We start from the raw sequence: 13,442 nt of genomic DNA on the forward strand, positions 1-13,442 counted from the left end.
AGATCGGCCACATCTTGGACAGTCTCAGTTCTGGAACTGGGTCTTCCACCATTTCTCCTTTCAGAGATGTAGTCTGATGTACTGAGTTCCCATCATTTTCTACTTTATAACTTTACATTTTGTTCCTGCTACAAGATCCCACACAGCGATGACACAGAGATCAAATGTGCTCGGTTTATCTGCTGGGTTCCGGCTGAAGTGTATCCGCATCCTCTATACAGACCGGGGAACCAGCCTGAGCCCCAGCCCCGGCAGAGGGTCATTAGGTTCCAATTTCATCGTACTTTGTCAATCGGAAATGGCAGGAACACCACGGTAAATCACCGGCACCAAAGCATCTTTGTATGGGTGATGATATTGAGCCGGTGACTCTGAGGATATGGAACTGGCAGTATACGGTCTTCAGTCCAGGTTGGTAATTCTGCAGCTGGGATCGGAATTTTCTGAGTCTGTAGTGAAGCTGAAATCCCGGGCGGTTGGACGTTGGTTATGGGGAAGTCAGCATCTACACTGCCCAATAGGAGATCATATCTGGCAAGTATTTTGGAGGTTATTTAAGAGTTAACTAGGGAATTGGGTGAAGTTGGTCAGTGATGTTGCATCTGAACTTTGGTAAAGTCTGTAACAAGATCCCACATGTCAGCTGATCGGGAAGGTTCGGTCACGTGGGAGTCACGGGGAGCTGGCGAGGTGGATTCTCACCGGGCTCGATGACAAGAAGCAGAGGGAGATGATTGAAGATGAATTTAGCGAATGGAGGCCTGTGACAAGTGGGGCGTGCGTGTCAGTGTCGAGACCTCGTTAATGTGTTATTCGTGCCTTTGATTTGTATATGAATATATATATATGGCACGATATCAAGTTTGATACTAAATTCGGGAGTCTAGTTGATATTGCAACAGGTTACAATAAATTTCAAAGATTGAGACTAAGAGGTCAGTTATTTAAAACAGAGTTGAGGAAGAGCTTCTTCTCCCAGAGAGTTGTGGAGGTGTGGAATGCACTGCCTCGGAAGACGGTGGAGGCCAATTCTCTGGATGCTTTCAAGAAGGAGCTAGATAGATATCTGATGGATAGGGATATGGGGACAAGGCAGGGACTGGGTATTGATAGTGACTGATCAGCCATGATCTCAGAATGGCGGTGCAGACTCGAGGGGCCGAATGGTCTACTTCTGAACCTATTGTCTATTGTCTATTGTCTATTATCTTGGTTAGTTATGGAGATGGTCTGAGAAATGGCGAATGGTTTTCAACTCGAACAAGAGAGGGTTGGAGCATTTGGACAGTCAGTCCAGGGTGGGGCTGGTATAGTGAATGGGAGGGCACGGAGTTTTGTGGAACAGATTGAGTAACAAAAAAAAATCATTAATATGCAACACAGACTACAGTGCAGATAGAGAACAATACCTGACTCCTACACAGAACTCAGCTCTGATACAGGGTCCTCCACCTGAAATAATTCCATCATTTTTGTTTTATTATGTTAAAGATGTTTTGTCAACTTGCTGTTTTGTATGTATGGCGTGTCTACATTGTGTTTAACAAAGGTGCGATGTTACAAGCTGCTAATAGCCGGGTAAATACTCAAGTACACGTACAAACAGGCCGGATGAACTCAGCGGGTCGGGTAGCGTCCGTTGAAAGGAACAGTCAACGTTTCGGGCCGAGAGCCCTCGTCAGGACAGGGACAGGGGCACCATAAAGAAGGTGGGGGGAGGGTGAGAAGGAGAAGGCTGATAGGTGCCAGGTGAAAAACCAATCAGAGGAAAGATCAAGGGGTGGGGGAGGGGAAGCAGGGAGCGGATAGGCAGGAAAGGTGAAGAAGGAATGTAAGGGGAAAGCACTATGGGTAGTAAAAGGCAGGATCATGAGAGAGGTATATGAGGTGTATGGGATCCTGTTGAAGGTGGCGGAAGTCGCGGAGGATAATATGCTGGATCCGGAGGCTGACGGGGTGGTAGGTGAGGACAAGGGAAACACGGTCCCTGTTGTGGCGACGAGAAGATGGGGTGAGGGCCGAAGTGCGGGAAATGGAGGACATGCGTGTGAGGGAATCACCCCACCACTAAGGACATTTTTCCCTCTCTACCCTTCTCTGCTTTTCCCAGGGATCATTCCCTCCGTGACTGCCTTGTCCATACGTCCCTCCCCACAGATCTCTCACCGGGTACTAATCCCTGCAAGCGTAAGTGCTACACCTGTCCCTACACCTCCTCTCTTACCACCATTCTGGGCCCCAAGCAGTCCTTTCAGGTGAGGCAACACTTCACATGTGTGTCTGTTGGGGTAATCTATTGCGGCCTCCTCTACATCAGCGAGACCCGACGCAGATTGGGGGACCGCTTCGTCAAGCACCTCAGCTCGTTCCGCCACAACAGACAGGATCTCCCGGTTGCCACCCACTTCTTCACATTCCCATTCGGATATGTCCATACATGGCCTCCTCTACTGCCATGATGAGGCCAAACTCGGGTTGGAGGAGCAACACCTCAGCCCCTTGTTATGAACATCGGATTCACCTCTCTCATGATTCTGCCTCCTTCTACTACCTATAGCAGTAGTAAAGGGTACCCACACCATTTACATTCCTTCTTCACATCCTGCCTATCCCCTCCCCAGGCCCTTGATCTTTCCTCTGATTGTTTTTTCACTTGCACCTTCAAACTCACCCCCAGCTTCATTATAGGACCCCTGCCCCCTCCTTCCTCAGTCCTGACGAAGGGTCTCGGGCCGAAACGTTGACTGCTCATTTCAACGGATGCTGCCTGACCTGCTGAGTACATCCAGCCTGTTCATACGTGTTGATTTGACCACAGCATCTGCAGTGTATTTGTCTTTAAATACTCAATAACATGTTGACCGGAGTTTAGGAGATAATAATGATCTTAAAATCCTTCCGGAGAAAATGTAGTGTTTCTGGACAAGATGTCACAATGTTATGTGTGACATTGCATTCTTCAGGATGTCAGAGTGATTCTATATAGACTCAAATCATATATTGCCATAGATGTCCATGCAAGGGGATATCAAAATGAAAGAAAGGGTGAAAATCAGTTGTGACTGAGAAACCTGTATAATCCAGTGACGAAAGAAATAGAAGTCTCATCGTCAGCAGAAATGATTCAGCCCACACTGCTGGAACACTTGTCCATTACTCACCACAGCGCCACCAGTGGTAGGAGGACCAAAGCAGTGGGAGCTGTCTGCTCAACCTGGCTTGCCATTCCGGAGACTCATCACTCCCGGTCCAGGACACAAGATTGGTTCCTAAAAGGGAATTGCCTGCAATACAGCGAGTAGATACCCTGGAGAATCCTGGCCCAGTGTACAATGCATGGAGAGATCGGAAATGGACATTGTGTGACTGTGGGTGGATGGGTGCAGGTGGATCCGGCCATGACAAAGCTTCAGTGGATCGGCCCAAGATGTTTGGAAGTGTTTGTCTCCGTTTAGAAACAAAACCGAGTTTTTCAATTAATGTTTGACCCTCCTGTCATTTTTATTAGTTACCGAGCAGCACAAACTGATCACACCTCTCACCAAAATGGGTCAAGGTTCGAGCAGTGGAGGAGCTCCAGTGGCGTCAACATCGGGAAAGGACACGGATCTGTTGGCGTATTATTTTAATTTATAAACACACTGGTGATTCTATGTCTGGGTTTAATTCAACATTGGCAATTCACAAAATATTTGGGAAAACACAATCACACGTGGAAGGAGTACAGTTGCCGTCTGCTCCTGCTCTTCGGACAGATTTTGATGCACATTAAAATAGCGAGTTACTCCGGAAGACAAGACATTCTCCGGATGATGACAGTTTTGGGCAACACAAAGACACAAAATATTGGCTGATCTCAGCAGGTCAGGCAGCATCCATGGAGAGGAATAAACGTATGATGTTTTGGATCAGACCACGGGGAACAGAAAGTAATGTAACAATATCTAGAGTTTCTGTTGCCTCATTTCCAGTCCGATGAAGGGCCTTGGCCCGAAACGTTGATTGTTTATTCTCCTCCATAGACGCTGCCTGACCTGCTGAGTACCTCCAGCATTTTGTCAGATATTCCAGAGATTTGCATCAGAAGGGGATTACCAGGCAGGCAGACAGTAGCGCAGAGCAAAGCGGTGGTGATGGTCAGCAGAAGGAGAGTGATGGCGATGGTTACTATATTCCCAGGAATTGCCAGAGTCTTTTGCAAACAGAGAGGTATAATCCCGGGGACTAGAAAGAACAGCCTTCAACAGACGGTTGAACTTTACCGTCTAAGGTAACAATTCCCTGAATCATCCACCCCACCCCACAGTCTACAGAGGAGTTATACTCTTCCCATTGGTGCAATGCGATGTCAGTCACTAGTTACACCCAATAACAGAGATGGACCATCCAAGAGGGCATTACCCTCGCTGAGGACATCTCATACTCCCGCCACGAACAAATTTGTAAAAGCGAACAAATCCCAAAGTAAATGCCCCACTTTTTGAATTATTTTAATATCCCTCTGAGGGAAGCTGGGGGTTTTTAAGAAGCTTCTCCTTCGGTCGGTGTCTGATGTATCGTTGAGAGGTATGAGGAGACCACTCGGCCCACTGGATTGCTGCCATCTCCCTGGAGACGGAGGGAACCCAGCAGGAGGAGGAGGGAGGATAAATATGGTGTGGGGGGTTGAGTAGGATGGAGTCTGAGAGGTTGTTTGCCCCGGTGGGGGATCAAGGAGCAGAATGGGGGAAGGAACCCATTGACAGTGGGAAAAAGAAATGAGGGGCTCGACTATGGAAACGTCTGAGCCCACAGAGGTGGCGAGCAGAGATATTCACCTCTTCGGTGGGCAAACAGTGGGAGACGGTATGCTCATATTGTTAGTGACACAGAATTGTATAATTTGTGTTCCATGCGTTATCTGAATGTACTTGCCTGTGATGCTGCCACAAGTCAGTGTTTCTCTGTACCTGTATCTTCCCGTACTTGTGCACTTGGCAATAAATTCAACAGGACCTGAGAAATCTCAGTGAGATTTGATTAGTAATGATCATCTTGGCAGCTCGGTCGTTAAAACGTAAAGAAGATAGAACATAGAAATCTAAAGCTCGTTACAGGCCTTTCATCCCGCAATACTGTGTCAATCGTGTAACCTACTCTAGAGATTGACTACAATTTCCTTGCAGCATAGACCTTTATTTTTATAAGCACCGTGTACCTGTCTAAGAGTCTTTTATAAGACCGAATCTGATCCACCACTACCACCGTCACTGCCAGTGCATTCCACACACCCATCCCTCTCTGTGTGAAAAACTTACCCCATGACATCCCCCTTGTACCTACTTCCAAACAGCTTAATATTATGCTCCTCTTGTTAGCCATTTCAACCCTGGAGGAAAAAGCCTCTGGCTAACGACACAAGCAAAGCCTCTCATCTTAAACACCTCTGTCAGGTCACCTCTCATCTTCCATCGCTTCAAGGAGAAAAGGCCAAGTTTCCTCAACCTATTCTCATCAGGCATGCTCCCCAATCCAGGCAACATCCTTGTCAATCTCCTTTGCACTGTCTCGATAGCATCCATATTGTTTCCTGTAGTGTGGTGACCAGAATTGAGCACAGTACTCCCAAACAGAGTCTGATCAAGGTCTTAGAACAGATCCCAGTGGAGCACTGTTAGTCACAATCATCCATGGAGAATACGAACCATCTACAACCAACCTTCACCTTCTGTGGGCAAGCCAATTCCGGATTCACAAAGCAATGTCTCCTTGGATCCCGTACCTCGTTATTTTCTGAATGAGCTTTCCCTGGGGAACCTTTGCTACCCTCTTACTGAAATCCATATACAGTGTTTCCACTGCTCTACCTTCATCAATGCGTTTTGTTACATCCTCAAAGAATTCAATCAGGTTCATAAGCATGACCTGCCCTTGCAAAGCCATGCTGACTATCCCTAATCAGACCATGTCTCTCTAAATGTTCATAAACCCTGCCTCTCCGGATCTTGTCCAATACTTGTCCACAACTGAAGTAAGACTAACTGGTCTGTAATTTCCTGAATTATCTCTACTCCATTTCTTGAACAAGAGAGCATCATTTGCAACCTTCCAATCCTCCGGTACTTCTCCCCACCTAATTGTTGATGCAACGATCATCGTCAGAGGCTTAGCAATCTCCTCCCTCGATTCCTACAGTAGCATGGAGTATATCTCGTTCAGTCCCGGTGACTTACCTAACTGAATACCTCGCAAAAGATGCTCTTTCTCATAGTTCATACACTCATGTGTTTCAGTCCGCTGTAAGTCATCCCCACAATTGCCAAAGTCCTTTTCACTGGTGAAAACTGAAGCAAAATACTCAGTATCTCAGAATATTTCAATGATCGGCAGGTTGAGACACATTTTTTGAGAACGTAGCGGTGAAATTTAACCAAGCTAATTTGCCATTGCTAGCGACCCCCCGTGGATTTGTTGTACTTGCATGATGCTCCCTCAACTCCAATAATGATTGTTACAAATGTTGGTGATATGTATTCCATCCTTTATTAGCAATCAGTAAACATACAATCTTGAAGTGATGAAACTGATCTGTACCCAAACATAAATTCATCGTATTTGAGTTAATAGTAACAAAATACATGACATCGGTCAGTCCCCACCTGTGTACTGCATGGAAAAAGCAAACTATGTAACTGATTCCCTTTGCATTTATCACACCCCCACTGATGCGACTTGTTACCATAAAAAAAGCATCATAAATACACAACGCAGAATACAATGCAGATAGAGAACAGATACATGGCTCCTGCACACAGGCTCAGCTCTGATACAGGGTCCTCCACTTGAAATATTAACATACTCTCGTCTTGTTGAACAATTCCATCATTCTGTTTTAATTATATTGACAATTTTTTTCCGAACTGACTGTTTTGGATGTATGGTGTGTCAACATTGTGTTTAACAAGGTGTCATATAACTAACTATCTGATAATAGCCAGGTGATATGCTCAAAGAAATCTTAACCAAGTTTTGGTGCTAATAATAGTTTTAAAGTCCTGCCGGAAAAACTATAGAGGTTCAGGACAGGATGTCATGGTGCTATGTGTGAGATTGCATTGTTCAGGTTGTCAGAGTGTTTCTGTATAGACACAAATCATATATTGCCATTGGTGTCAATGCCAGACGATATTAACCTGAAAGGAGACGGTGGGAATCAGTTGTGACTGAGAAATCTGTATAATCCAGTGACGAGAGGAATAGACGTTTCATCGTCAGCAGAAATGTTTCAGCCCACACTGCGGTAACACTTGTCCATTACTCATCACAGCGCCACCAGTGGCAGGAGGACCAAAGCAGTGGGCGCTGTCTGCTCAGCCTGGCTTGCCATTCCGGAAACTCATCACTCCCGGTCCAGGACACAAGATTGGTTCCTAAAAGGGAATTGCCTGCAATACAGCGAGTAGATACCCTGGAGAATCCTGGTCCAGTGTACAATGCATGGAGAGATCGGAAATGGACATTGTGTGACTGTGGGTGGACAGGTGCAGGTGGATCCGGCCATGGCGCGTGTTCAGTGGATCGACCCAAGATGTTTGGAAGTGTTCACCTCAGTTTAAAAACAAAACACTGTTCTGCTTTAAACCCCAATTAATGTTTGACCCTCCTGTTATTTTTTTTTTTGTTACAGAGCAGCAAAAACTGAAAACTCCTGTCCACAGAATGGATCAAGGTTCGAGCAGTGGAGGAGTTCCAGTGGCGTCAACATCAGGAAAGGACACGGGTATGTTGGCGAAGTATTTTAATTTATAAATACTGTGCGGATTCTCCGTCTGGGTTTAATTAAATAATGGCAATTCTCAAAATATTTGTGAAAACTGAGCAGAGAGATCAGAGAGAGAGTTGACATCTCTGGGGGAAACTCAGTCACACGTGGAAGGAGGACAGTTACCGTCTGCTCCTGCTCCTCTAACAGATTGTGATGCACATTAAAATAGCGAGTTACACCAGAAGACAAGACATTCTGCAGATGCTGAAAGTTTTGGGCAACAAAAAGACACACAAAATATTGGCAGAATTCAGCAGGTCATCCATGGACAGGAATAAACAGTCAACATTTCAGATCAGGACCACAGGGAACAGAAAGTAATGTAAAAATATCTAGAATTTCTGTCTCCTCATTTCCAGTCCGATGAAGGGCCTTGGCCTGAAACATTGATTGTTATTCTCCTCCAGAGATGTTGCCTGACATGTTGAGTACCTCCAGTATTTTGTGAGAATTCCCAGAGATTTGCTGAGGAAGGGGTTGACCAGGCAGGCAGACAGTAACACAGAGCCAAGCGGTGGTGATGTGCAGTACCAGGAGAGTGATGGTGATGGGTTACTATATTCTCAGCAATAAGCAGAGTCCTTTCAAAACAGGGAGGTATATTCCTGGGGACACGAAAGAGCATACTTCAACAGATGGAACTATACCACCTCCTACACCCCCGTCAACCCCTACCCTCCGGCCCAAACCCGTTCTCCCACATATATTTTTCGGTCTGTTTTGTTTTTTTTTTAAATTTTTATTGAGTTTTCAAATGATTACAGAAAGAAAAAAAAAAATCTACCCTTCCCCCCTCCCCTAACATCCCTATAGAAGAAAATAAAAAGAAAAAGAGGAAAAAAGAAAGAAAGAAAGAATGCCTGTATATCGGAAGATCCCCACATGCTCCATGGAATTCATAATAACTTAGTATATATATATATATATATTTATTTCTTTCCCCAAATAACCAATTATTTTATCTTCGGAGCACCTATATATTTAATCCTGTCTTTTGTAAACAAGTGCGCCAAATTTTCAAAAATGTTTCATATTTATCTCTTAAATTATAAGTAATTTTTTTCAAGTGGAATACAGCTGGAAATTTCATTCTTCCAACGATTTATACTTAAGTATGAATCTGATCTCCAAGTAACTACAATAGACTTTTTGGCTACTGCCAGTGCAATTTTTATGAATTCTTTCTGATATTTATTCAATTTGGGTTTCGGTTTTATCCCTTCAGTATCGCCGAATAAAAATAATATCGGGTTATGTGGAAGTTGTGTTCCAATAATTTGTTCTCTTAAATTTGTCCAAAAAGGTTGAATTTTAGAACAAGACTAAGTAGAATGTAAAAAAGTACCAATTTCTTGGTTACATCGGAAACACTGATCAGATAAATTTGGTTTTAATTTATTTATTTTTTGTGTTGTAATATATAATTGATGTAAAAATTATATTGCACTAATCTTAACCAGACATTTATTGTATTTGTCATACTATCAAGACATAGTCTTGACCAATTTGTTTCTTCATTTTTAATATTCAAGTCAATTTCCCATTTTTGTCTTGACTTATGGATTCCTTGTTTAATTGCCTGTTTTTGAATCAAACTATACATGCAAGAAATAATTTTTTTAGTTTTTCCTTTTTGAATTAAAGTTTCTATTTCATTAGATTTTGGCAATAACATTGTTTGACCCAATTTTGCTCTTAAATAACCCCTTAATTGGAACTAGCAAAAAAGTGTTGATTGATATTTTATATTTATTCTTTAATTGATCAAATGACGTTAATATACCTCCTTCAAAACAATCTTCTATATATCTAACCCCTTTCTGAAACCAATTATATAAAAGTTGATTATCCATTGTAAAAGGAATAAGTCTATTTTGAATTAAAGATCTCTTTGCTAATAAAGATTTCTTTATCTCATCATCAACATTTATCTTATTCCAGAAATCAATCAAAAGTTTTAATACAGGAGATTCTTTCTTTTCCCGTATCCATTTAGATTCCCATTTATATATAAAATCTTCTGGTGTATTTTCTCCTATTTTATCTGGTTCTATTCTAATCCATGCCTGTCTATCTTTCTCAAAAAAAGATGCAATAAATCTAAGTTGATTTGCTTTATAATAATTCTAAAAATCTGGAAGTTGTAACCCTCCTAGATCAAATTTCCACGTCAATTTTTCCAACGATATTCTTGACATCGTACCTTTCCAAAGGAACTTCCTCACATATTTATTTAACTCTTGAAAAAAACTTCTGGGGTAGTTGTATTGGTAGTGATTGGAATGAGCATTGTAATCTAGTGAATAGATTCATTTTTATGGTATTTACTGTACCTACTAATGTTATTGGTAATATCATCCATTTATCAATATCTTCTTGAATTTTTTTCAATAATGGTAAATAATTTAATTTATATAAGTTCTTTATATCATTATCAACTCTTATACCTAAATATTTTATACCGTTTATCGGCCAACTAAATTGAGTTATTAATCGACATTGACTATAATCTCCTTTAGTAAGAGGTAAAATTTCACTTTTATCCCAATTTAGTTTGTAGCCTGATATTTTCCCATACTCTTCTAATCTAGAGGATAATTGATGCAACGAGTACAATGGGTTTGTTAAATAAAACAGAAAATCATCAGCAAATAAGTTAATCTTGTATTCCTCCTGGTTAACTCTGAAACCCTTCTGGGTCCATTCTAATTAATTCAGCTAATGGTTCTATCACCAACACAAATAAAGCAGGTGATAATGGACAACCTTGCCTAGTTGACCTTGTTAACTGAAATGGTGTTGAAATTTGACCATTTGTCACTACTTTAGATTTGGGATTAGTATTTAAGGTTTTAATCCATTTTATAAAGGATACTCCTAATCCATATCTTTCCAATACCTTAAATAAAAAATCCCATTCCAATCTATCAAATGCTTTTTCTGCATCTAAAGCAACTGCCACACTCATTTCCTCCCTCTTTTGAGCCAAATGAATTATACTAAATAACTGAGTTACGTTATCTGCTGATTGTCTATTTTAAATAAATCCTGTTTGATCCATGTGTATTAATTTTGGTAAGTATTTAGATAATCTGTTAGATAAGATTTTTGCTATTATTTTATAGTCAGTGTTTAACAAAGAAATAGGTCTATATGATGTTGGCTTTAAAAGATCTCTATCTTTTTTTGGCAATACTATTAAAATAGCTGTCGAAAAAGATTCTGGAAGTTTACACATTCTTTCCGCTTGGTGTATTAACTCCATAAAAGGAGGAATTAATAAATCTTTAAACTTTTTATAAAATTCAGGTGGAAAACCATCTTCTCCTGGGGATTTATTACTTTGAAATGATCATAGAGCTTCTTCGACCTCTTTTAATGTAAAAGGCATATCTAATCCCTTCTGTTCTTACAAATTCAATTTTGGAAGAGTTATTGAAAGTTTCATTAATTTCCAAAGGTTTATAAGTAATTTTATTTACTCTTGTTCGAATTGCATTTATCGTTTTAGAAGTCTGGTCTGTTTTTAACTGCCAAGCAAGAACCTTATGTGATCTTTCACCTAGTTCATAATATCTCTGTTTACTTCTCATAATTGCTTTTTCTGTTCGATATATCTGAAGCGTATTATATTGTAACTTCTTATTAACAAGTTGTCTCCGTTTTTCTGTCATATATCTTTGAGATTCTTTTGCTAATTTTGTAATCTCTTTTTCCAATTGATCTATTTCTATCATATATTCCTTCTTAATTTTATTAGTATCTTATTATCTGACCTCTCAAATATGCCTTCATTGCTTCCCACAATATAAATTTATCAACTGAATGTGAATTTGTATCTAAAAAAGACTGAATCTGCTTTTTCATAAAATCACAAAAGTCTTGATGTTTTAGTAATATAGAATTAAATCTCCATCTATAAATTGATTCCTCTTTATCTATCATTATCATTGTCATTATCAATAATCTGACAATATTCTTGCTTTATATTTCATATTTTTCACTGTCTTGAATATTCGTTAATAGGATGTCTATTTGAATAAAATGAATCTCTTACTTTTGTGTTAATTCTTCTCCATATATCAATCTTTCATCAATGATAAAGTTAATTTTGCTACTTTTGATTTTGTGACAACCTTTGTTGATCTATTTAAAACTGGATCTAGACAAAAGTTAAAATCTCCACCTATTAATATTTTGTCATGTGTGTTAACCAAATTCAAACAGACGTCGTATAAATTTTACATCATTTTCATGTGGTGCATAAATATTGATAAGAGTCCATAGTTCTGAAAAAAATTGACAATGTATAATTAAATATCTCCCCGCTGGATCAATTAATACATTTTGTATTTTTATTAACCAAAATTGCAACTCTTCTCCCCTATGAGTTAAATGAAGCTGCAATAACATTTTCAACCCAATCTCTTTTTTAATTTCTGATGTTCTTTCTCTATTAAGTGTGTTTCTTGTAAAAAAGGTATATCTATTTTCATTTTTTTAATGTGTGTTAAGATTCTTTTTCTTTTCACCGGTCCATTAAGCCCATTAACATTAAAACTTTGAAAATTTAGTAACTTAGTCATTATTTTTAATTGGGTTACTCCAATCTATAATAATACCTAATCTTTCAACTTTCGTGAAACCTTGGGGAATCTTTTTAAACATTCTCCATGTTGCTATGTGTGTCCCCACCGATCATCCAGGCAAAAAAAGATAGAAGAAAAATAGATTATAAAGAAAAAAACAAAATACCCCCCTACTAATGTTGTGGATAAAAAAGAACACATTACCTCCCTCTGTTGTATGGGTCATGGCAATCGCCATGATTACACACGTGAATCCCGTAGCAATCGATCCAAAGCTCCTCCAGCTCCCCCGCGACATTGAAAAGTATATATATGAGAAGAAAAGAAAAGAAAAAATGCAACTCGCAATTAATATTTCTCAAATTTTGCCTTTCGCCCCCTGTATCATCCTTAAATGTCCATCAATTCCATTCACTGTCTCTGTCTCCATCTTTAATCCATTACGCTTGGAAATCTCTATGTGTAGTTAGCGAATAACGAGGAGTTTTCGTGCGAATTCCTCCGCTTCTCGATAATTGGTAAAAAAAATCTTCTTCCATCCTCCAAAAAAATTATCAGTGTTGCAGGGTGACGCATTATGAATTTATAACCCTTTTCCCGAAAAGCTTTTTTCACTGGGTTAAATTCCTTCTTTCTCTTCAAAAGGTTATCACTTATTTCAGGATAGAAAAGAACTGCTTTCACTTCTATCACCAATGTCCCTTTACTCTTTCTGGCACATTGGGCAGCCATCTTCAGGATCTTTTCTTTATCTTGATATCTTAAGCATTTTATCAAAATTGATTGTGGATTTTGATCAGTTTGATGTCTTGATCTTAAGGCTCCATGAACCCTTTCAATTTCAATTAGAGTTTCTTCTTCAATTTCCAAGTTTTCAGGAATCCATTTTTCAAAAAAATTATTGGATCTTCTCCTTCTATATCTTCTTTAAGTCTAACAATCTTAATATTGTTTCGTCTGCTAAATTTTTCTAGCTTATCCACTTTTTTCAACAATTGTTTTCTTTCTAATGTCCAGGCAGAGATATTATCTTCCATTTTATTCATTCT

At 39.9% G+C, this 13,442-nt stretch overlaps 1 protein-coding gene across 5 annotated transcripts in view; it reads left to right on the forward strand.

Annotated features, from left to right (window-relative positions):
- The window catches only part of LOC132388188 (NACHT, LRR and PYD domains-containing protein 3-like), a 56,168-nt gene that overhangs the window by 16,217 nt on the left and 26,509 nt on the right, over positions 1–13,442 (forward strand). For 3 of the 5 annotated variants that reach the window (XM_059960544.1, XM_059960543.1, XM_059960545.1), the window contains exon 3: positions 7,667–7,759. In XM_059960544.1, coding sequence (XP_059816527.1) covers positions 7,699–7,759 — 61 coding nt within the window. In that variant the 5' untranslated portion in view covers positions 7,667–7,698. Of the gene's footprint in view, positions 1–6,508; positions 7,760–13,442 lie in introns of those variants that run through there. The other 2 variants (XM_059960541.1, XM_059960542.1) reach the window with 1 other exon arrangement.

The sequence above is a fragment of the Hypanus sabinus genome, unplaced genomic scaffold (genome assembly GCF_030144855.1).
Source record: "Hypanus sabinus isolate sHypSab1 unplaced genomic scaffold, sHypSab1.hap1 scaffold_276, whole genome shotgun sequence".
Taxonomy (NCBI): domain Eukaryota; kingdom Metazoa; phylum Chordata; class Chondrichthyes; order Myliobatiformes; family Dasyatidae; genus Hypanus; species Hypanus sabinus.